This window comes from Stegodyphus dumicola, chromosome 12 (genome assembly GCF_044657685.1).
Source record: "Stegodyphus dumicola isolate Sdum_Otavi_A_Nest chromosome 12, ASM4465768v1".
Lineage (NCBI taxonomy): Eukaryota > Metazoa > Arthropoda > Arachnida > Araneae > Eresidae > Stegodyphus > Stegodyphus dumicola.
Genome location: NC_140779.1, coordinates 32,772,866 through 32,798,141, shown reverse-complemented (window position 1 = coordinate 32,798,141; position 25,276 = coordinate 32,772,866). Strand labels below are relative to the sequence as shown.

At 33.6% G+C, this 25,276-nt stretch overlaps 1 protein-coding gene across 4 annotated transcripts in view; it reads left to right on the top strand.

Annotated features, from left to right (window-relative positions):
- Nucleotides 1-25,276, top strand: part of LOC118187280 (zinc finger C3HC-type protein 1-like) — a 54,623-nt gene that overhangs the window by 6,845 nt on the left and 22,502 nt on the right. For all 4 annotated transcript variants that reach the window (XM_085827601.1, XM_085827600.1, XM_085827599.1 and 1 more), the window contains exons 4-5: nt 8,218-8,301; nt 19,471-19,598. In XM_085827601.1, coding sequence (XP_085683727.1) covers nt 8,218-8,301; nt 19,471-19,598 — 212 coding nt within the window. The remainder of the gene's footprint in view (nt 1-8,217; nt 8,302-19,470; nt 19,599-25,276) is intronic.

Here is a 25,276-nt window from a genome sequence, read left to right as displayed (position 1 = left end):
ATTTTTTAAAAGTAAGCTTGAACTTTCAATTATGTCAAATAGAATTTCCGATATATATTTACGGAACTACTCTGATATGTGCCCTCAAGTCGCCAAATTTCGTGCCAAATATTTTTGGCGAGAAACTTCATGCTGCCATATTACTATCTAAATTTTTTGTCTACATTTCGAACTTTTAGCCTAAAATGTCTCCAAAAACGCGGTTTTCGCACATGCAAAAACTACGTTTTCAACATACAATTTAGCTAAAAATCCGAAACAAAAACAAAAAATTTAGATAGCAAAAACGTAAAGTTTCTAACCAAAAATATTTGACAAGAATCCATGTACACAGCGACATGTTTTAACTTAAAAAAACATCTACAAATGGCACAATGTAGGCAACGAACGATTGTACAAACTACGCACACCTCGCTTTAATAAATTACCAACAGAAATTTCAAAGAATACCATGTACACAGCATCCTGTTTAAACTTTAAAAAAATTCTACAAATTGCACAATTTAGGCAAGGAAGGAATCTATGATCTACGCACTCCTCGCTTTAATAAAATAACATAACAAAAAATTTCAAATAATACCATGTGCACAGCGTTCTGTTTCAACTTTAAAAAACATCTACGAATTGCACAGTCTAGACACTAAACAACAAAATAAACTAAAATAAATTTCAAACAATTTAAAAAAACAACAATAACGACAGAAATTTATACTAAAGAACCAATGAACATAACATTCTACAAAATAAGAACAAGGATAAAATAAAATGCACTTACCATGAATTAATGCGTTTTTGAATAGCAGAAATATAAATTTCATACCGCCTTTAACATGCCGCCATGTAATCACTATTGTATTTACATGACAGCCAGACACACTATCCAGAAAATTTATACTATGGTTCACAAATAAATAAAATCGCAAATCCCTACTTCTATCATGCACTGCCATTAAAAATAATCTCCCAGACCCTCTTTCCAGACTTCCAAATACCCACTACCCCTCAACAGGATAGCCACAATGATATTTCCTTTTGCCGAACTTCAATTCAACAACTATCATTTTATCTTTCCCTCCCATCTTCTCAGACACAGAGGCGAATCAACGAGCTCCAGCGAAAGATTTTTCAACGTCAACAGGGTTGCCATAGAACACGCAATCGTACCAAAAACCAGCACAGAACACATATCGCCACATTTGGTGAAATTAGGGCGTATATTAGAGTTGTACCATATTTACTAATATGTAAAGGATCTACAAAGCGAAAGTATGTTTCGAAGTCCATTAAACAAAAAGTGGAATTGCTACAAAAAATGAATACAGGCATATCCTTTGTTTATCTAACCATTCCGAAATCTGTTTATCAATTTCACGCTGCTCTGCGACGGGGGGACGCCGCGGCACGCAATGAATTGGAAGTTAATCTGTCAGCACTATCCTTATCTTCAGGGCAGATGTTTTTATTTTATTTGGCTTATAATTCCTTACTAAATGTAGTATTTCATCTCGATGTACTCCGTCTTTGATATGATTTAAATAACATTCCTCGTCATTATAATTCGCTACCGATAGCAAAGAAAGTAAAGTAAACAAATATTAAGCTTTTTTTTGTAAATTTTGATACCCTTTAGATCATAATTGTTCTTTATTTCATAAATTACGGTTTCATATTTTTAATTTTATAATTTCTGCATGCCATCTTACCAGATTTAAACTGATGATCTTTAATCCGGAAAAATCGATAATCCGGAATCGCCGAAGTCCCGACGAGTCCGGATTAACGAATTTTGACTGTATTTGAATATTAAAGTGGTATGCAGCAGAACTGCTATTTCGAGATACAGTAGAATGATTTTTTTTTAATGAGAGCATTTTTTATGAATGCTATCGTTCCTTTATTGATTCAAGCAATTTGATTTTCTAACTATAACAATCTGTGAAAGTGACAAGATAAAAAGACTTCTATACCATACAAAAACTGAATTTTTAAATTGTCACGTATAATTATTTTATTAGAGCAGTGGTTCTCGCACTGTGCCAAGGGACAAAAAATAATTTTGAAAATTAAACATTTTCATGTAGATTTGATGCTTCATGTCAGGGTGAGAAAAAGTTCAGGAGTTTGAAACTTGTGGTTCTTTAAGGCTTCATTCAGATAATGGTATAAATGTCATAGAGGCATAGCTATAAGGTATAAATCCAGAAATTCCATTCACCCTGCAGGACAGGGTCTAAACCGCAGCCAATTAGAGAAACTAAATTTGCACATGCACGGATGTGTCTATAGTTTTCCCACTCAAAATGTTTCGTGCTTTCTCTCTGATTGATCATAGTTGACATGGCAATTATTCAATTCGTGTTTCATCATACCCATGCCTAAATAACTGAAGAGTTTGGAGGCAACTTCTCCTTGAAAAGATCTGTCTCCTGCCTGCTCAACAATTATTCACTTTATGCAAATTAATTTAGTCTTAAAATTTCTTTAAAATTTTTAGGATTAATTTTTTGGATTATTAAATAATTTTTTCGTGGTTTTAGATACTTGCACTTAATTTACATATGCTCCCTGAATTTGAATGATATTGCAAATTAATTTGCAGTAATAATTAATCTTTTATTAGTATATTAAATTTTCATAATTTTAAATTTAAATTTGCTTTATACAAATAGAGAATATTTGTTGAATTCATAATACAGTCAAAAGTCATTAATCCGGACTCATCAGGACTTCGGCGATTCCGGATTATCGATTTTTCCGGATTATAGATCATCAGTTTAAATCTGGTAAGATGGCATGCAGAAATTATAAAATTAAAAATATGAAACTGTAATTTATGAAATGAACAATTATGATCTAAAGGGTATCAAAATTTACAAAAAAAAAAAAAAAAAAAAAAAAGCTTAATATTTATTTGTTTACTTTATTAAACATTTCTTTCAATGTAAGTTGTTTAAGTTGCTTCGTTTTTTATGTGATAATACATTCTCTTTAATTCTATAAACAGACATAATTTCTTGTTCAGTTACAAAGTTCTGCTGTTCAAGTCCTATAATTGCTGTGTCTACCGACTAATTTGTCAATCGAAATTTTTTCGTTTTCAATAACCTCTGTCACTTTCTTCGCTATCGGAAGCGAATTATAATGACGAGGAATTCGATTTAAATCATATCAAAGACGGAGTACATCGAGATGAAATACTACATTTAGTAAGGAATTATAAGCCAAATAAAATAAAAACATCTGCCCTGAAGATAATGATAGTGCTGACAGATCAACTTGCAATTCATTGCGCGCCCGCCGCAGCGTTAAAGATAAACAAAGGATATGCCTTTATCCATTTTTTGCAGCAATTCCACTTTTTGTTTAATGAACTTTGAAACATACTTTTGCTTTGTAGATCCTTTACATATTAATAAATATATATCAGAAATTCTATTTGACATAATCGAAAGTTCAAGCTTACTTTTATAAAATTGCTCTAACAGTCTGCAAAAAATAATAAGCCGGATCCAATTCAAAGATTAAGGAACAACACAATCTGCAACATTATCTGAAATAGATAATTAGATAATTTTAGCTTAGCTTATGTCGCCCGTTATACATTAAACGCACACTCATAAACGTATTTTGCGCACGCGCGCAAGCATATTCGCAGCCGTAAAATTCTTACGAGCATGCGTCAACACGACGCATGCGCAGAAAGTTTGTAGCTTTGAGGTCCGGATTATGGGTGTCCGAATTAACGACTTTTGACTGTATAACCTACATATAATATATATATATAATGTCAGTGAAGCGAGTTTCTGTATGTTTCTCTGCATAGCACAGCATGGGAAACCGCTTTCTGACAGTAAGTTTCTGAAGATGACTTTCTTAGTCACATCCGACAAATTATTTGAAGATTTACCCAAGAAACAACAAGCAATCAGTAAAATTAAAGAACTTCCTGCCAGCAGAAATATGGTGAAGGACATAATAATAAAAATGAGGGAAGATGTTTCAATTCAAATAAAGTCTGATTTAGGTAAAATGCTGAGATGTGTTCAACATGCCTTGATGAAAGCACTGATGCGATTTTACGAGCAAGGTTAGCTGTTTTCATTCGATTTGTGTGCAAAAATGTAATTATAGAGGAATTAGTTACATTGCTGATTTACCAACTGCGACCAAAGGTAAAGATATATTGAATGAAATAAAACGCCTGACAGTCATGGGATTCGGACCAAAATGAGCAGCAGCGTTGCAGAATGATTAACCCCAGTCCTGATAGAATATGGTAAAATTCAGACTCCTTGTTGGGATTTCTCCTTCTTAACATGAGGCATAACGCAACCTTTACGTCGGCAACTAATATCCAAATGCAGCTTCCAAATGACAAACCTAGTGTTCAATCTATCCATTTATGCACAATATAAATGGCATTACTCGTAACTGCTTTGTGCACATGTGCTGGGATGCTAATCATTCACTTATTCAAGTATACGGTACATTTCAAGTATACGGTACCTTATTCAAGTATACAATACTACCTTTCATGCAGATCTGACGTTTGCGCAACTTTCTTGACCATAAAATTGCTATGCCAAGAAGGTAGCAGCCTTGATGTAGCAATTTTAAGTTCAGCAGTTGTACAATAACAAATTTTTAAAGTTTCCTTTTTTAAAATTGATAGTACGTATTTTGAAAACATAAACATAGTTATAAGAGATAAGAACAATACATTTAAAGGTTGCCAAGAGACAACAGTGTTCGCTAAGATCTATTCTGATGTGCTTTTGTCTTCAGATAAAAAAAAGAATTAATAAAGTAAAAAAAAAAGAATTAATAAGTTTATTTTTCTATAGAAAATATTTCAGTACATTCTGTTCTATAATAAAAAAAAATATTTTGACAGCTTTTAATAACACAAATATACATATTATTTTCTAAGACATCATAAAAGCTTTTATAATGGAAATAGAATATGATACAATACTTCAAACATTATACAAAAAATCGGGGGGTCTATGACTCAGTTAGCAGAAAATAAAAAAATTAAGCAGCACTCATCTTTGAATGCTAATTACTTAAGGTGGACTGTTGATAATTTTTTAAAATAAATTAGGAAATTAAAAAATATTTGCAGCATTATAATATGGACTTCATATTAGAATATGCCATCTATCCTCAAAGTAAAAACTTTTAACTGCAAATTTTGACAGATTCTCAAAAATTGAAAAATGAGCATCAGATACTTCTAATGGTGATGAAGCGTTGGAGTATTTTTCGTAAAAATAATCTGTGTTGTTTATGTTTATATAATGTATAATAATGATGTTTTTGTTCATTTGACTGATGGATATTTGAAGCCTCTCTGTAATTTCCTGTGTGATTTTCATTCTATGCATCCTATAAATTTTCAGTTACTGTTTCTGTGCAAGCTGTGAATTTAAATAATAAAATTAAAATTTTCTAATTTAAATACTAAAAAAGCATTTGTGAATGATTTGTTGGTTGTGTTGTAATATGTACGTATATGTTTATAGGGTTTAAATATTTCTGTCATTTCATTTGTCTCTCAACTTAAAATTCTCTTATTAATTAGTTTGATTAGAATATATGGATAGAAATTATTTGTATTAATTTAGCAATCCATTTTCATATTACTACAGCTATACCTCCCAATCAGGGGCACCCACCAGACCATGCATTTTGTGCCTTAAATAAAGGTATATCTTCTTCAGAAAGTATATATTAAAAATATGTAGTTTAATTAAAAATTCAGACTGTATCAAACTTTAAATAAATTATATATAAATAAATAACATAGTCACAGGTATTTATTTGATTTTGAAATTAATAAAAAATGAAAATTCTGAATTTAAAAAGTTTACTTATTGCAAAAATGTACGAAATGAAGTACCTAAACTGCATTAAATTATTAAACTTTTAATTACCTAAACTATTAATTTATTGAAAATAATGTGTTACACAGGCTTGTTTGAAAGTCTGTGAATTGCAAGTACTTTTTCTGTGTGGATTTTATAGTCAATGATGATGAAAAGTGCGAAAAGTGCTCTGATGGTAAATCCTTCACTGTCACCAATAGTATTCATGAATTGTTTTAATTAGCTGTGTAAGGCATCTATATAATTTTGTATGTCCCACTTTTCGTCTCCTTTTTCTTTGTCTTCCTCACTGCTTTCCAAGGTATTTTTATTCTTACATCATCAACTACAGTTGAAACACAATATTTTATGTCATCATTGCTGTCTTCAGTATGCAAGTGCTCATAGATTTCTAAATACTCTTGCATTTGAGCGCTGCCATTGATTTTGACAAGTTCAAACAATTCATTTTCATCAGTAGTATTTTTACTGAGGGTACTCAAAATCATAATTTCAAACCCTGCTTTCTTAAAACAGTGCTGAACACAACTTTGTGATACGGATTAAACAGCTTTTGTTATCCACTGAATGATATTCAATGCATTGAGATGTTTTGGAAGCTGATCACTGTTTCTACTAGCAACTTGACAAAGAATATGCTGTAAAAACAGTTTTCTGTAATGAACCTTGAAGTATCTGATTATACCTTGATCCAAAGGCCATAATACTTATGTTGCATTAGATGAGGTGGTATATTTATTTAATTACGGCAAAGCACACTAGGGCTATCTGCCTAAGGGGAGGGATGCCTTCGTGGAGGACTTTCTAAGGAAAACTGGCTCGTATACACGTTACACATGGGGAAAACCACGAAAACACCCATGCAGCCAGCCCGTTCGCGGGATTCGAACCTCGGACCGAACTACCAGTGTTCAGCGACTTTACCGCTCCGCCGCTTGCATTAGATGGGAAAGAACTAATTTGACTGATTTCAGTGGTTGCTCAAACTCTCCTTACATGTTACAACAAAGTAACGTGCAAGACGTTCCTTGGACTTTTTACCATCAGAGTATTTTTCTCCTTTGAAGCATAGAGTTTTAGTCAGCAAAATTAAATAAAATAATCAATTTTCATCCACATTTTGGATGTTTTTAGTCTCATATCCTTTGTAAATTTCATTTAGCTTTTTTATCCAGTTTGTTACATGTTGCACATTTACTGATATTTCTTCACCCAAAAAAAAAAAAAAAAAAAAAAAAAAAAAAAGTAGCATTATGTCTTTGCTTAAAGTTTGTCTAACTATTTGATGCTTTGAAGTTCTGTGTTTCCAGATTTTCCACAACTTCTTTTGCCTTTTCTTGCAATAATACTCCATGTAGAGGATATTGTTTACTCTTAGAGAACAAAACCAGTTGAGCGCAAATGTATCAATTTCACATGCTCTAAATTTTACTATCTTGAAACGTTCATTTGACTTAGTAATCCATAGTAATTTTATTTCTTTTCTATCCTTTAGCACATGACTTACTTGGTTTTTTACTTATTCCAAATTGCTGCCCTAAATTGCTCTAGCTAAGCTTTTCAATTTCTGCAAATCAGCTTTTTGTCTTCATGCTAATCTTTTCCTTTGAAGCCGTGATAAAAAACATATGTAAAAATAACACACAAATACAAAACTGCACTCTGGCTGTCCAGTTATAGCAAGAACAAAGAATGACAGAAGTTTTCAATCTACCACATTCTGACATTTCTGTTCCTTGGTAGGTGATCTAGTCATCTCACTACATTTTCTTTCCCATTGGTCCTATCTTGGATTGCCATAAACATACTATGAAGCAATCCAATATACTTTTCTTCTCCCTACTGAGAACTGTAGCAAGAATAACTGAATTTTGAATTCTATAAATGTGAAGTATCCTTTTGATTGCATCACAACTTGCTTTTTCCCTATGTATTGCTCTCCTTTTCCTAACTGAAAAGCAGAAGATGGAGATTGCCATTTGATTTTATTGTTCCCTTGTCACAAAGCTGTACTTCCCTGAGTGCAAACTTGCATTTGAAGCTCCAAAAGTTTAATAACAAAGAGGATTTCTATTTTAATTTATTTGTTTATTTCTATCTTATTTTTGAAATTCATTCTCAGTGTTTCTTAAATAGAACGTCCGTTAATAAGAGGTAAATACGTTAAGATCCCTATCAAAGGAATCGAGACCAACAGAATTGTCCCTTAAATAAGAGGAGTCCCTTGTTAGGAAGTGTCCTTTACAGGAGGTACCACTGTATTTAAATTTATTTGCCTTTCAAAATAAATAAAGTAAATAAATTTAACTGAATATTTTTCCATTTGCAGACAAAGCTTGTATTGATGGAATTTTGAAAGATTTGAAAGAAAAACACAAAAAGCACTGTCCTTGGCCATTAACCCCTTCTTCAAGTGAGTTTCCTTTGGCAGTATTTATATTGAATTAATTTGGTGATTCTAATATTTTTGTAACTGAAGTGATTATTTATATATTTTTACACTGATTTTTGTTAATGATTAAATATTTGTATGGAATCAAAAATAATTTTATGATATCCAGAATTTATTCACAGTGTTGATTTTTCCCGTTAAATTCTATGTGATATATCTGACTTCGAACCTAAAATTTCTGAAGAACACAAAACCTTGTCTAAAACTTAAAGGTTTATTCAAATAGAACTTCAAAAATGATGAAAAACTTAACTAAATGTTATGTAGCGAATTTAAATTATTAATATGTGTTTTAAGTTATTATTATTCTAATATTTTTATTTGTATTCATGTGTATTTTAATCAGGAAAAAAAGTATTCTTAAGCTCTTAAGGTGTTATTTAACTTGTTATTCTTGAGTAGGAATTGTAACTAAGGCGGGAAACGGTTGCGGAGACATCTGGTTTTTGGCCTTTTACCAACAGTGGAGGCAGTAGGGTATGTGTGTCGCCCTTTTTAGCTAATGCGTGTGAAACGGAAATCGTTCGTCTTGTCGCTTTGTTAAGGTTGCAGTTTTCTTACTTCAAGACAGTGGGAGGTGTACTAAGTTAGATAATTGGATGCTCGTAAAGCTTACTTTCGCTTGTTAGTTGGGGGGTCTATTTTTTTTTTCTCACGTTATGTGTACAGATGTTTTTCGGATTTCATTGTCAGATTTTCTGGTGTTTGATTCATCATGGGTGTGTCATTTTATCAATTTAGATAACATAAAATTCCGGCATTGGTAAGATTTAATTTTATTATTTTTTTGAAAGCCTATGAACTCACAGAGGCGGAGAAACCAAGATTTCCTGGGTGCTTGCACCAGGCTAGAGATTATTCTGATTCTGATTTTCAAGAAATGTAAAAGGAGAAAAGTGGGGGCTTGACCCTTCAGGTCTTGCTTCTCGCGAGCCGCGTGAACAGCCGGCAGCGGGTATGATTTTTCTCTCGGCTTTTAGCTGGTGAGAATTTGCGTTGGCATAAGGCATAGAGCTCAGCGGAAGAATTTCGATTTCTCTTATCCCAAGAATTGTACGGCAGATTCTCTTGATGATCCTGACATCCTGATGCGGTATTCCTGTTTTTTTTTTAACGGCTTTGACTTCCTGATTAGATTTTGTTCCAAAGGTGCTCTACGCTTATGGTGAGTTTTGGGGCTTCCAGAATGAAAGAGACTTGTGTAGTGCTTCTAAAGTGTGCATTGCTGTTTATTCTGCCTGTGCCAGCTGCGTCGATTTTTTTTTCATTATTCCATGCTCTGGAATTTATTTATTGTAAGGACAGCTTCAGTGGTGTTGCAACCAAGTCATAAAATTCGCAAAAACTGTCTGCCTCCATTAACGATGATTTTGTGAATAAAGGACAGCAGGAATAATGTGGTGCTTGAGTAAACTTTGGACGCTGGACGATCTGTGGAGCTGTCAAATCACCTTATTAAAATCAGTATACGAAGGTATTCCCGAGTAAAGTGAGTGTTGCGGTTTGGACTTCACCCTGTGAGTGACTTTTTTTTTTTTTTTAATTTGTTTTACTTCAATAATTATCTTAATACTCAAGCAAGAGTCGTCATTTTAATGTTTGTTGAAGTTTGAGCAATTACTTAAATTAATTAATCGATGTGGAAATTATCAGTGTTCTTAAAGTGAATTACCATGATAAATACTTAAAGTTAGAAGATGAAATGGGAGAAAATACTAGTGTTACACTTATGATACAGTAGAATTTGATAATGTTAATCTTAATTAATGTAAGCTGTAATTTGGTGTAGTATTATGTGTTATTTTGCTTAGAAAAATATGTATTACTGATCAGTTATCCATTATTTAATTATATAAAATAGTCAAGAATTTAATAAATGTGTGTTTAAAATTTAATTGTATTTGTGTATTAAATGTTGTGTATATTTTACTGTGGTCTGTCATGTCCCTCCATTTGTTTGAGCCGGGAGGCTTTTAAGAAACATGGAATTTAACTGAATTTGGAGTTATTGATATTTCCTTTTACATAGGTTACTCACAACGCAAACCTAAAAGTTAGATTGTACTACCACTATACGATTGATTGATAGATTTACTATACGAATGTTTATAAGAATGTCGAAATGATATATGAATATTATGAATTAGATTTTGAATGTGAATTATTTGATATTTTTTTGTTAATTTATCTGGCACCATGAATCAAAAAAGTAATAAAAACATAAATGTTTCCTATATAACATAAACGAAAACTTAACATCTTAGGTGGAAACATTCAACCTTTCCAGGCAATGCTTTAAACTGTCAGTTATTCCGGAACGGTGAAGAACACTTTCTTTAAAAGAAAAAATCCATCTGGCCCTTTCGGCATATATCTCCATTTTAGTTTCGCTGGATTCAAACTTCAGCTCCTACGTGTTTTGGACTTAAATGGCCGGACTGGAACTGGAACAGGACCGGAACAGGACTGGAACCGGAACCGGAACAAGATGGGAACCGGAACAAGACTGGAATCAGAACGAGACTGGAACCGGAACAGGACGGGAACCGGAATAAGACTGGAACCGAAACAAGACGGGAACTGGAACAGGACGGGAACTGGAACAAGACGGGAACCGGAACAGGACGGGAATCGGAACAAGACGGGAACCGGAAACTATTATCCCCTGGCTTCTTCCCCAAGCAGGTCTGCTCTGGCTCGAACTGAAAATCAACTGCACCGCTACCAAGGAAAGCACCTTTTTTTTATTGACGGTGGTTGCTGTTACTACAGGCAATTATGCAAAATATTTAACATCTTTCCACCTAAGGAAAAAGAAAAAAAAAAGTGAACTTTCACAACAAAGTAAAACAATGCTAAAGAGCCTTAATATGCCAGTCTGTCCGGCGGAGTTACAGTTCTACCAGATCGTGTTACAGGTCTCACAGATTTATCATCTACGCTAAGTTTCAGACAACGAACTTGTTTTTTATTCTGCAGCTTCACGGGTACATCATTTTGCGTTACCTCTAAAGGATACAAAGTTCGAACTGCTCTAAGCAAAATTCCATTTCGGGTCTTTACTCGTACAAGCCGATTTATTCCATCAGGTTCTGGAAGTAGTTCTATGACACGACCAAGTTGCCAAAAAAGTCTTTTGTCACTACTACCAATCAAAACAATATCATCCAATTTAATAGTAACTTTCCTTTCAGCTCTTTTATGCGAAACCTTGAGAATTCCGAAATATTCTTTATGAAACCTATTTTTAAATGCTTCTCAAATAGTTTGAATATACTGAAATCTTTTTTGTAAATTACTTGATTTAATACCGTATTTTATATCCTGCAAACTACTAGTTCTAATTTCTTTTAAAAAGTCGGCAGGAGTTAAAGCTTTAAATTCATGATCAGAAGGAATTACTATCAACGGTCAGTCATTAAGAATCGCTTCACAGTCACACAGTATCATGTACATTTCATCATAATTTGAACAAGCATGTTTAAGAACTTTTTTAAGGACTTGCTTCATCATTCCGATAAGATGTTCCCACCAACCACCCTACCATGGAGCACCAGGGGGAATAAACTTCCATGTTATTCGCTCATTGGCTGCCTACCAATTAATTTGTTCAAAATCTATTAATTTGAATGCATTTGAAGCTCCTAAAAATTAGTTCCATTATCACTGTACACAGTTGTGGGTTTACCTCTTCGCGACACGAACCGATGAAAAGCCTGAAGAAACACTTCTGTAGATAGAAAAGTCAGCAACTCCAAATGGACCGCTCTATAAACGGCGCATGTAAAAACACAAATCCATGCCTTTTCTTTGTTTCTCAACAATAAAGGACCACCCGTGACTTGAAATACTGCTGAATCATTTACTCGCTCTATTGGCGGTGGGGCTGATATGTGGTCAACAGGTACAGCAGAATATCTCTTGCAAGTAATGCATTTACTCAAAACATAACGCACAGTTCTTCTTCCAGATAACAACCAAAAACTTTCCCTTAAGGTATTCAGTGTATATTGTACAACTGCGTGTCCTTTCTTTTTATGTTCTTCCATAATTAAATTTCTAACTAACGGATGTTCTCCTGGTAATATTATAGGTGTTCTAAACTGTAACGTGTCATCTCTTCGAAACGCACCAGTTTTAATTCTTAGAATTCCCGCATCATAAAATGGACTAAGAATTCGTAAGCGTGCGTCTTCTATATCCTGAAACGATTCCGATTGAATCAAGCGAATAACAACCTTTTCTGCAAAATCAGTTTCATCAACAGTGAGTTCACCTTTCCTTTCCCATAACAAACCTAATACATTCGCAACAGTTTCTGTTTCTAAACTACAGTTGGTATATTCCCAACCCCGTAATTCAAATTTTCGTTCTGCCATAACATCTGAAGATACTTTCATGAAACGCTGTAATTCATCTTCACTTCCGACACTTGTTACACAGTTATCAACATAGAAACTATTCATTAATTTAACAATAATGTCGGAAGGATATTTTACATCTGCATCGTTTTTCTCTAAAATTGAATTTAAATGATATTGAATAACAGCTCCAAGTAAAAATGGACTACTGGTTACACCAAATACGACTCGACAATGACGAAAATTCTTCAAGCCATCTTCACCCTTTATCCAAAGAAATCGGAGGAAGTTTCTATCACTAGAATTCAGGCCAATTTGTAGAAAGGCCTTACAAATATCAGAAATCACCCCTATTTTTTCTTGGTGAAATCTATTTAAGATCGTGGGAATAAATGCAATAAGGTTTAATGTTTTCAAGACAATCGTTGAGACTCGAAGAACCCTTTGCTTTAGACGAAGCGTCAAATACTGGCCGTAACTTCATAGTACTATGTTCCTTAACAACATGTCTATGTTGCAAATAATGATGGGGTAAATCTAATTCATTTACGGGTACTTCTTCTATTATGCCCTCTTTGAGCCATTCTTGGAATATATTTTCATACTCTTGGCGAAGATTATCCAGTTCAAGTTGCCTAATCATACCGTGCAACCTTTTAAGCGATAACTCAGAATTATCCGACAGGAGAGGGTGCCCTTCCAACCAAGGCAAAGACACTACAAAGCGGTTATCTTCTATTTTTACAGTATCAAGAAAATGTTGCCTGGTAGCCTCATACAATTCCAATTTACTCTTTTGTTCGTATGGGTCCATAATACCAAGCAAGTCTAGGGCCCATAAATCAGAAATACAAGCCTCTTTATTCAGCATTGAAGTAACTAAGAATGTTGAACCTTCACTATTCAACTCCCCGGTTTTTCTCATAACCGTTCATCCTAACATTGTATCAATAGCTACAAGACCGTTTGAAATTTGTTTACGATTTCCCGTTAATAATCGCCCTGCAACATCGGCTTCTATTAAAATTTCTATAGGTCCTTCTAAGCGATCTGTTAAACTTATTCCACAGTCAGCAAGCTCTTTAAGCCATATTTCTTATCCAATAGAAGGTATATTATTACAAATAACAGGCTGATTTAACGTATCAAAATTACAGCTGTACGAGCCAGACGTATTAGATAAATGAATTTTGTAAACTTTATGTTCACACAAACTGGTCGTTGTACCCCCAAATAATGCGTGGCTAAGGTATTCCTTTACCGTATACCCATAATCCATATCTTGAGCTGTGCTTTGCAGAATATACGACCTTTGAGAACCAGTATCAATTATAGCTCGAGCCGAACGAGATTTTTTATCTCCTTTAATTATTACTCTTATTGTTTGCAGCAAAACTTTAGGAGACCTTGAAGAAATGTTGGCGAGTGTTTCAGCCTGATTTGGAGGCTGTTCCGTTGCCCTTGTCTCACTCATTTGTGAACTGCCTTTACATAGAAAAATATGATGCCTTTTACCACATGTAAAACAAACTGTTTTTAATCTGCACCTCCTGACAAGAATGTCCAGATTTCAGACACAAGTAACAAGAGCGTGTCCTTTGGACCAAAACTTCTCTTTCCGACAACGATAAGTTACGCACCTGAAAACATTCCGCAAAACCATGATTTATACTGGAACAAAATATGCAGCCTTTTCTAGCTTCATGAGAAGAAATAAACAGTTCAGCTGTAACAGTTTTAAGTGAGGTTCTCTTATCTTTAAACCTGAATTTCCTTTCTTATTACCGTGAGCCAATCGATCGTAAACATTGAAAGATTTAGCTGCTAAAGAAATTCTTTCCTCACTTTCAACTTCACCGCGCAAGAAACATAAAAGGCACTCAAGGTCAGATTTCCTTTCTCTTAACTCGGCGTTTTCGCCGGTTAAACTTTCTGATCCTTTACGTGAAAACCTAAGTCTCTCCCACGCTTTTAAGACTTCATTCGGCAATGCTGATTCTACCAATGGGTACAATATCGCACAATATTTGCCTCTATTTATTCCCAATATCTCCAAGGGTCTTAGATTAGATTCAAGTTCATCATATAGTTTCCGTAAAGAGTGTGTACTTTGTTTTTGAATAACAAGAGTTAACAAATCACGAATATAAATCTCAGTTAGTAATTCTTTGTTGCCAAAACACGTTTGCAATGCTTCAATTGCGCTCTTGTAACTATCGCCAGTTGGCGGAAAGCTTTTAACTATTTCCTCTGAGGGAGAATTCTTCTCCATAGCCTGTGCCAAATAAGCAAATTTATCATTATTATCTAATGTAGGATCTTTATCAATCTTTTGGAATTGCCCCCAAAATCCTAGCCATTTCTTCACATTACCATCAAAATTAGGCAATTTAATCTTCAGATAATGTAACATTTTATTCTGAACAAAAGATGGATCAATTAAAGTTACATTCGGGGTACCAGAATTGAGATCTTTTAGTTTACTTTCCATAAGTCTCCACCTATCAAAGTATAATTCAGATTCATCTATTTCCTTAATAAGTAAAGTCTCATCTGTAATTTCTTTAAACATTAATTCTCGTATTTTCATTTCAGTATCAAGCAAAACTTTAGCTTTCTCAGCAATAACTTTTATTTTAATTAATTTTTCTTCCTGATTAAATTTAGTTTCTTCATTGTCAAATTCATTACACGCTTTACTAAATAATCTTCTATATTGAGTTTGTGCTAACTTTAAGGCTTCAAAATAAAAAAAGTCGCTTACCTTGCAGACAATATCCTGTCATGGACGCCAAATGTTGATTTTTCCTGTTAAATTCTATTATGTGATATATCTGACTTCGAACCTAAAATTTCTGAAGAACACAAAACCTTGTCTAAAACTTAAAGGTTTATTTAACTAGAACTTCAAAAATGATGAAAAACTTAACATCTTAAACAAAAACTTAACATCTTAGGTAGAAACATTCAACATTTCCAGGCAATGCTTTAAACTGTCAGCTATTCCGGCATGGTGAAGAACACTTTCTTTAAAAGGACAAAATCCATCTGGCCCTTTCGGCATATATCTCCATTTTAGTTTCGCTGGATTCAGACTTCAGCTCCTACGTGTTTTGGACTTAAACGGCCGGACTGGAACTGGAACAGGACCAGAACAGGACTGGAACCGGAACAAGACGGGAACCGGAATAAGACTGGAACTGGAACAAGATGGGAACCGGAACAGGACGGGAACTGGAACAAGACTAGAACTGGAACAGGACGGGAACCAGAACAAGACGGGAACAGGACGGGAACTGGAACAAGACGGGAACCGGAAACTATCATCCCCTGGCTTCTTCCCTGGACAGGTCTACTCTGGCTCGAACTGAAAATGAACTGCGCCGCTACCAAGGAAAGCACCTCCTTTTATTGACGGCGGTTGCCGTTACTACAGGCGATTATGCAAAATATTTAACAGACAGTATATCATAGAATTGTTGTTGTATCTCTTATATGCATCAAAAATTAATTATATTATACTTGAATCCAGTAAAATCAATATGTTTATGAAATGAACAATTAAATATGTCAAATTCACATAGCATCGTATACATAGGTTATTTCAGAACAAAGTCACTAAGTGCAAAAGAAGGCTTTCTAAGCCAATAAATAAATAAATGAAAATAAAATGTAAGAGTGTGTAGTTAACATATTGCGAGATATTCTTTTTTGGGACTCTCAAGTGCTTCTGGAACATGTTCCTCTCACCTGTACTATATTGACACATGATTTATGCATGTTAAAGGACCTGCACATTTTATCCTGACTATTGGATTATTTTTGCATTGTATATATGAAAACAAATGAATTATATGGCAAGGCCAAAACGAAAAATATGCCTGGTTCCCTGATTTGAATCCTCTGGATTATTTTTTCAGGAACCACTTGAAAGCCAACATTTATTCATATCTAGTTGCATTACTACACAAACTCAATTCTGAAAATGCTTTTTAAATATTGCAATATTTTGAGAATGCTTTGCTATGGATTTGAAATACTACATATATTTAGAGTGTGTTCAATAGTTTGTACTATGTTATGACATTTTTGTTATTGCTCATAGCTTAATGTGAGCAGTTGTTGTAACATTTATGTGTATCTTTATTGTCTTTATAATATGCTTTGGAATGAAAATTTTATATCTTGAATTTGAAGTTTGTTACCTCACCAGCTGACCTAGATCAAATTAGCACTCCCAGGAGAATGCCAGATGTTATTTTTTAATCATGACAATTTAGGATTCTGTTGGCTGATATTTGCTTCTCTTGTTGTGTTGTGACTTATCTCACTTGTCTGACAGTGACATGAGAACAAGCCCATGAAATTCATCATGGCAAGGAAAGCAGGATTGCACCTGTTGTTGGCAAGAAAGAGCCTTGAGAACCATACAGGTGACAGTACGACTTCACTCAGTTCTACCCCCAATTTTGAAGGAGAGCACCCCAGGGTGACGGGACCAAGGGTCTCCCACGCCTCTTCCCCTACCATCAACCTCTTGAGAAGACTTCTGCTCGCTGCATATTTAGAGTGCTCTCATGCTGGAATAACACTATACATTTACAAACATCAGTGCCTTCTCCAGGATTTGAACTCACGCCCTTCAGTATCGCAATAGGCTTCCCTAACCACTATACCGTCTGGGTGGCCATTTTCTTCTTTTTCCATTTTCCATAGACTCTGTGTGTTTACTTTTTCCTCATCAGACAGGCAGCTGATCTTCGTATCTTCATAACATGATTGTTAACATGCTATTGCTAATAAATTAGATATTTGATTTTATATGTGCAATGGTAATTGTTTACTTATTTTTGGAAATAAGGCATTTCCAGCATTTAGTAATTTTGTTCTGGAACATGTTATGTGCAAATGAAGAAACAAAATCTACAAATTTAGATTACTTATTGCCTTTGTTGTAATATGTAGCTAATGTATCAGAAACAATTAACATAGAAAAAAGTGATGTGAGAATTGTGAAATATTTAACTGGGATAGGTAGGATAGGATAGAACTTGCTACATTTTAATATTTTAATACTGTTAGGTTCTTTTTTTTTTAAATTTATTTTTTCGAGTATCTTTTTATTTGTTAAAAGGGAGGGTTTTGGGGGTAGCTTTTTAATAATATGTTTAGTGTCAGAATGAGAAAGGTGCTAATTTTTCAGAATTTGATAATGGACAAATTGCAATAAAATGATACATGAGAACTAGTTTTTCTGAAGCTCTGAGTTTGTGGGCTGCTGACTTAACACTGTCAAGAATGCATATAAAAATGATGCGAAGAAGGGCAGAACTTTCATCCATTCATGTGTCAACTGTTGTTCACTCATATCAGGGACTAGTAAAGACTGTTCATAATGATTATAGGGCTGCAGTTGAACAAATCATATATAGTTTCAGTTGTGATGAACAGGAAAATATTTTACTGCTATGTAGCCTTAGATCTAGTCATATCTGAATGGAAGCTGCACATCATTGACAGTAGCACATGAAATGGATACTGATATTGCACTCTGGATGACTGAAAAATGTTATCTCGTTTAACAAATCCAGATTCTTAGTGCGTAATAAAGATGTCTGAATGCATATACATTGGTTTTTATCAGAGATATTTATGGACTTAACTATGGATATAGATCAACAGAGAAAGATTATAATTTGGGTAATATTTTCAAGGAAATTTCCAGAGACTTTTATTGTAGTAGAATGATTCTTAATAGCTGTCAGCTGCTGTCAACTTTGTTGCAGACTAACAGTGGTTCACATCAGTTGTATTCTCTTTTGATGATAACTGTTTTTAACATCACAGTGCATCAGTTCACCATCAGGATTATTAGGGAATGATTTAAGACACTGAATCATTTTCTAATAATTCTGGTGGAAAATTAGGAATTCATTATCTCATTGTGTACAAATTTAGACTTTTTTGAAATGCTGAGTATGTATTTTTTTTTAACTAAATATATTCACTTATTTTTTTGCTATAGTTAGCTGACTGACTGATCTTTTCTTCAAGCTGAATGAGGCCATTTTGTTTTTTAAAGTGGTTAAATGGACTCAATATTATCTTTTATTTTTAATACATTATCCTGGGCAAATAATGTAAAATTATTGGTTTGTAAGTGTATTATGTAAGTGGTCATAATTTAATGATTCTTTGGTGAATTACATGAGCTGTTACTCTTTTTTTTTTATACTTGATTAATAGTACGTTTTATTTGCAACATAATGTGCTCAATAGAAATGTTGGGGTTTTGTAATGTTAAATTGTTGTTTAATTTTCCAAAAGAGAAAATGTTAGCACCTTTTTTTTAGTGACATTCAGTGAGATCTGTTGATGACATGACATGTTGCTGAAAAATAAGTTTTCAGCAGGTGGGAAATGGATTAAAGAAATAATTCTCTGGAAATCTATGCCAGAGATTATTGGGGAATCCTTTTCAGCCAAATCTTACTGCATTGCATTCTGTATTCTTTCTTTCAAATAATAATTTAATTTTCTTATGTTCCGGTGTGTTTATTTACCAAATTACAAATTCTATAAGATTTAAGTATAAATTTGTTTATTATAATGGAATAAAATATCATTGATGGCATTCCAGATTTGTGTTATATAATTTGTTTAAAGTTTGAATTTCTGTGTTCTCTGATGCAATAATTTAGCTTTTTATGTGCATATCAGGTTTTTATCATATGCATCTGTATTAAAATGCTGCCTTTTCCTCTTCTAGATACCTTATTAAAAATAATTCAAATGCCAAAAGAGGAAGCCTTGCAACAATTCCTTAAGCGTTTAAAATCTTCTTTAAATTATGAATATTCTCTTCCTCAGGTGAAGGAATCTGCAGTTTCAGAATTGGTAAATTTGATATATGCTTTGTACTATTTTAACATAAGTGACAATTTTTTAACTACAGTATTTAAATTAAGTGAAAACTATGTATATTTGTTAATACAATTAACTGAAAATTATCTGGTTAAATATTCAGTTTCACATTCAGTAATATTCAGTGTCACATTTATTTAATATTTATTACACATTGCAGACATTAATGCAGTCTATTTTGTAGCTGCATTATCATTCAATATATTGCATATTTTAATATTGATAACACTATATATTCATGTCAATGTTTTATTTGTACGTAATGCAAGAAATTCATTTCAACTTGAACTTTAATAATGGCCAAATTCTGTCTGTTCTGTGTAATTTAATTTGACACTTACATGAAATGAAAAGGTACTGCACAGATCGATTTTTCATTTCAGATAAGTGCCAAATAGTACTGGTCTAATTAATGGAGATTTTTGGATAATTTTAATGCAAGAGAAAACTGAATGTTTAAAAAGACAATGATGTTTAGTGATGGAAGATTTCTTTTTTGTAATTAATAAATATTTCATTGTATTTCACAAATCAAATAATTCAGATAGTTGTCATCAGAATTATTGTTAAAAATCAAACTGCTAAAATTTTATCTGAAATATTCTGTTTATTCTGAATCTGCATATGTTTGTCAGCAAATAATCTGACATGGTTAAGTTAGGTTAATCAATTAAGACAAGCCAACTCAAGGGCTATCTGCCTATGAGAAGAGATGCCTTCATGCAGAACGTTTTAAAGGAAACTAGCTTGTATTTGCATTGTATACTGGGAAAAACATGAAAACTCCCATGCAGTCAGCCCATCTGAAGGTACTGGAATCTGAGGAATGAGGCATTGGTTGATTATTAAGAATTAATTGCTGTTTTCCAAACTATTGCATGTAAAAAATGTTTTTTTTTTCTTTTTTTTTTTTTTTTTCTTCCTAATGTTAAAGTAGTAACTCCCAATTTTAAGCTTTCATTATCTTGTTTCTGCAGTTTTGTCCCTGTATACTAATATGACTTGCCAGATGCAATTTAAGTGGTCTTTAAATTCCAAACACCAAAAGTGAGTTTTCCTGTGGTTTGAAAGGATCAAATTAAGTAGAATGTTGTTCCAAATGGGCAAGGAAAACCTGGTCCTTTTTAATCTTTTCAGATTTTTTTCTTTAAGGTTGTCCTGAATGAAATTATTTACCAATTGATTATTGGATCATGCTGAGGTATTTACTAGAGATGGGAAACATGAAAAATTAGCAATATTGTCACTGGGATTCAAACTTCAGCTATTTCTGATTGCTAGTGGATGTGCTCCCAATTATACCATGAAGGCATGCAGTGAGAAAGGAAAAAAATTTTTTAATTCTACCCCACTTAAATGGCAGCTAAGGAGGAGACGACTCAATCACCACATCCAGGTGGTAATCGATTATTGTCGACCACACTTTAGTTTGATCACCACTTGTAGCGTCTTTTAGAATTTTTCAAAGCTGAGAAGCTTGAAGAATCAAAAATGCCCTCGCTGGGATTCGAACTCCAAACCTTTTGATTACTTGCCAAATCTGCTTCCAGTTACACCTCGAAAGTGCGCTACAAGGAAACAGAAAATTCCTTGCAAAACCCATACAGTTATATATACATATTGCTTCCGATTTATAAATTTATATAATATATACAGGGTGTATCAGTACAGTGGTGACAAACTTTCAGGTGAGACAGAGTACACCTAGACGATGGGAATAGCAATGCATGGTCGGAAATGCTTTACTGGCGTGGTAGTGATGACACAAAAATCAGGAAAGAAAGAACACGAATGTGGTGAATCATAAATAAATGCCAACCGTAAATAGATGTTTATTATTGGGAGTAGTACAGTAAAGAAAGAAAGAAAAAACAACATAAAGAGACGACAATAGTCATCAAAGTAGGTGTTCGAAATTACAACCCCAGGTTGTGATTGCAGGCCTCACATCTCCTTGACGAACAAACATTAGTGAAAATACCGGCCTTGTCCTGAACATCCTCAGCAGCTGCTATGATGCATGCAACAAGTTCTTCAGCACTGTTAATGGGAGTTTTGTATTTCGTGCAGTAGTGCCTTGAGGTACCCTAAAAAGAAGTAATCAAGGCAAGTGAGGTCTGAAGATTGAGCGAGGCAATGCAGGGACCATCCCGACTGATCCACTGTTTACCATACGTTGCATTGAGGTGGAGACGCATGTCAATACTGTAATAGGCAGGGGCCCCATCAAGCTGAAACCACCTGGAAGAATGGACAGCAGCAGATAAGTGTGTGTCATCCAGCAGCTATGGCAATACCTGCTGAAGGAAGGGAGATAGTTTGCAACCGTTGGACTTTGGGGCAACAAGTGCGCCCCGACGAGGTGGTTTCCTACAATGTTGGCCCATACATTTATGGAAAATCGTTCCTGGGCTGCACGGGTTCTTGTTGCATGTGGATTTTTCTCCAACCACACTTGGATGTTATGTGAATTGAACATTCCTTTGCGCGTGAAGGTCAGCTTATTGTTGAACAAAATGGTGTCTGAGAAACAGGGATCTCTTGTGCGCATCTTAAGTGTACCAGAATACAAAGGCCAATCAGGGAGCAAAATTGCCTTTGCCCAGTAACTGCATGTGCTGGATGTAATAGGGGTGCATGTCGTTAGTATGCAGAATCTGCTAGACAGTCATATGGGAAATCCCGACCTGACGAGTGATAGCTCGTGTACTGGTACGAGATTCAGCATTGTCTCCTTGTTGCTTGGTGTCTTTACTTTTCACTCATGTTGTTGTGTGTCCGTGATGAAAAAGGATCTGCTTTTGGACAATCTCTGGTGCAAATGTGCAAATAAGGCATGAGTTTGAGTTTGCCTCCTGGGGTAATGTTGGGCATACCCACTGTGCGTCTCATCCAGTGCAATCAGCGATCCTATATGCCAGATGCATATCAGCAAGCTCAGCGGTCATGTAGCATTCTATTCTACTACCTATCTGTTGGCGGCCAAAATGAAGCTGCACTGCAAGCACGTCAGCAACAGCCGCGTGTGTGCATGCACCATCATCTGATACTTTGGTTTACATAGCGACATCTTTGCATATGCCATCCAAAGACTTCTCAGCATTGTTGCTATACTGAACATGTTTTCTCACCCCATTTGTGTCCTTTCTTTCTTGATTTTTGTGTCATCGCTACAACACCAGGAATGCATTCCTGTCCATGCATTGCTGTGTGATTTACCATTCTCTAGTGTGATTTACCATTCTTCATTTTTATTCTATCTCTCCTGAAAGTTTATCATCACTATACTGATACACTCTGTATAAATCTGAGCATTGCAAGCAAGATGTCATGTGATAATAGGTAAATGTACATATGACAGAGATAACATGTAATTGTACATTGTTGATGTCATATCACCAATGCTTATTTACAGCTTTTGCATGAATTTTAGCCAAAATTCTATTCATTATGCATGCAGAATGTTCCCACAGAAAATATCAGTGTTATGAGCTTTCGCCTCTTAAGAGATGTTGAGATCTAATTTTGTGTAGGCACACTTTATTTTCTCTCAAACCCATATTAAATATTTTCATTAGAATAGTTATAATGCATTAAATGACACTTAATGTATGCTTTAATCAATGTTATGCAATTTATTCTATGCTTATAAATAAGGCTGTTGAAGTGAATTCCATTATAACAGAGATGATAGTATGCCAGTCATAAATAGATGATTTGTTGTATTTTAAAATATTTTTCAGTATTCATATTTCAATGAATATAAAAAGATCATGATCTGATTGCTTTTTCCAAGCTTTTATTATTTGATTTTATGAAAAGAATAGATAATTTTATTTACAACAATTTATTGTATAACTGAGATTCGGGGGGGGGGGAAGTGCATTAGTATGGTTAAAAGTTAATTATTTTCATTTCTTTATTTATCTATTTTTCAAGAAGTATTCAGATTAATCATTTCATAACATGATTTTTTTTGAAGTTTTACAGTAGTTTCAACCCTTCATTAAACTTGGATTTATTATAAATATATTTAATTGCATACTTCATGACTTTTATAAGACAGTTCATATGAGATATTTATCCACAGTTGACTACATATTTGCAAACATGAAACACTGGTAGTATATCCTAATTTTGATTTGTGATATATGAATGGACTGGCAATTTGAAGGGTTTTAGATTTTTTTGTCTGCATTATGTAAAAAAACAGACCTAGTTTACTACAGAGTATTATTTTTAATGGTGTTCTTGCCTTGAAATAATAGCCATCATAGGCTTTGCTATAATAATTTTAATTGCATATAATATTGTAATATATTAGATCCAACTGCATTTTATAAAACAGATACTTTTTTTGTCATTTTCTTTGTTCTTTTCAGTTATTTCCAGTCAAATTTTCTTAATTTTTTTTCTGTATAACAAAAGAAGCATTTTAAACACCCTATACATTTAGTTCTGTAAAGACTTTGTTGTTGATAGATCCAGAAAATGATAGCTGTTTTTCAGAAGTTTAGTATGCTTTCTAACGCATAAATCTGCCCAAATCATTGCATAATGTAGTTGGATTCAGGCGAGGAAAATACATGATAGTGCAATATAAGGGACTGCATTAGAAATCTGATCTTTATGAATTGGTTTAAGGATAGAAAATTATCCTATATGGCAGTATTATGGTTCACAACAGTTGAGGTTTTGAAATTATGGGTATCTAATACTGCAAAAAACTTGGTCATTAGAAATAGTAGTAGATTAGTATAAAGATCTGGAGGGCATTGTTTTTTAGACTATTGCAGTGGCGAATACACAATCTGAAAACTCTGACGGTTATAATTTTTTTAACAAAATTTATTTTTGTCAACAAAATAAAAATTAAAATTTCTAATTAAAATTTAAATCTTGCTTACTAAATGTTGTTTATCAAAATATATCTGAAAACAAGAATAATAACATGAAGGGTAAAGAAATTCAAATTTATGTTTATTTTTCCATCTGAAATGTAAAGTTTGGTACCTGCAAGACATTTTTTTGGTTACACTTTGTAATTCAGACATATATTGAATTAATAGAATGTTAATATTAGCTAAATATTAACATTCATAGTGACATTTATTTTAAACATTGTGTTTAATTAATCATTAAATAGCTTTAGTTTAAATTACACATTATGGAAACTTCCAAAGTTTTCAGAAAAAACATTCCACGTGGAGCAAAACTTTAAAATAATGACAAACTACTCTCTTTCTCCTATTTATTGAATTTTTCTTCAACAAATAAATTAAAATACATATATTTGTGGGTAAATAATTATAAATTTTATATGTAAATGCAAATTTGTATAATGTCTGGGTACTGGGAAAAATTACTAGATATTATCTTCATCACAGATGGTAGATGTTCTTCAGTCTATTGGGCTCTTTTCTTATTAATTTCCAACAGTAAGAAGAAAAGCCATTCATGTATAAATGTATTTCCAAACAAAGCAGTTGTTTTTAGTGCTTGTAAATTAGCATGCTTACTGTATGGCAAACATGAATAAAAGTTAATCAAATCTATATTTTCAAATCCTTGAATAAGATTTATATCACACTGTAAATTAATTAGCCCAGTTTATCGATTTTTTTTGGTGCACTAGCCATGTTAGTTTTTAA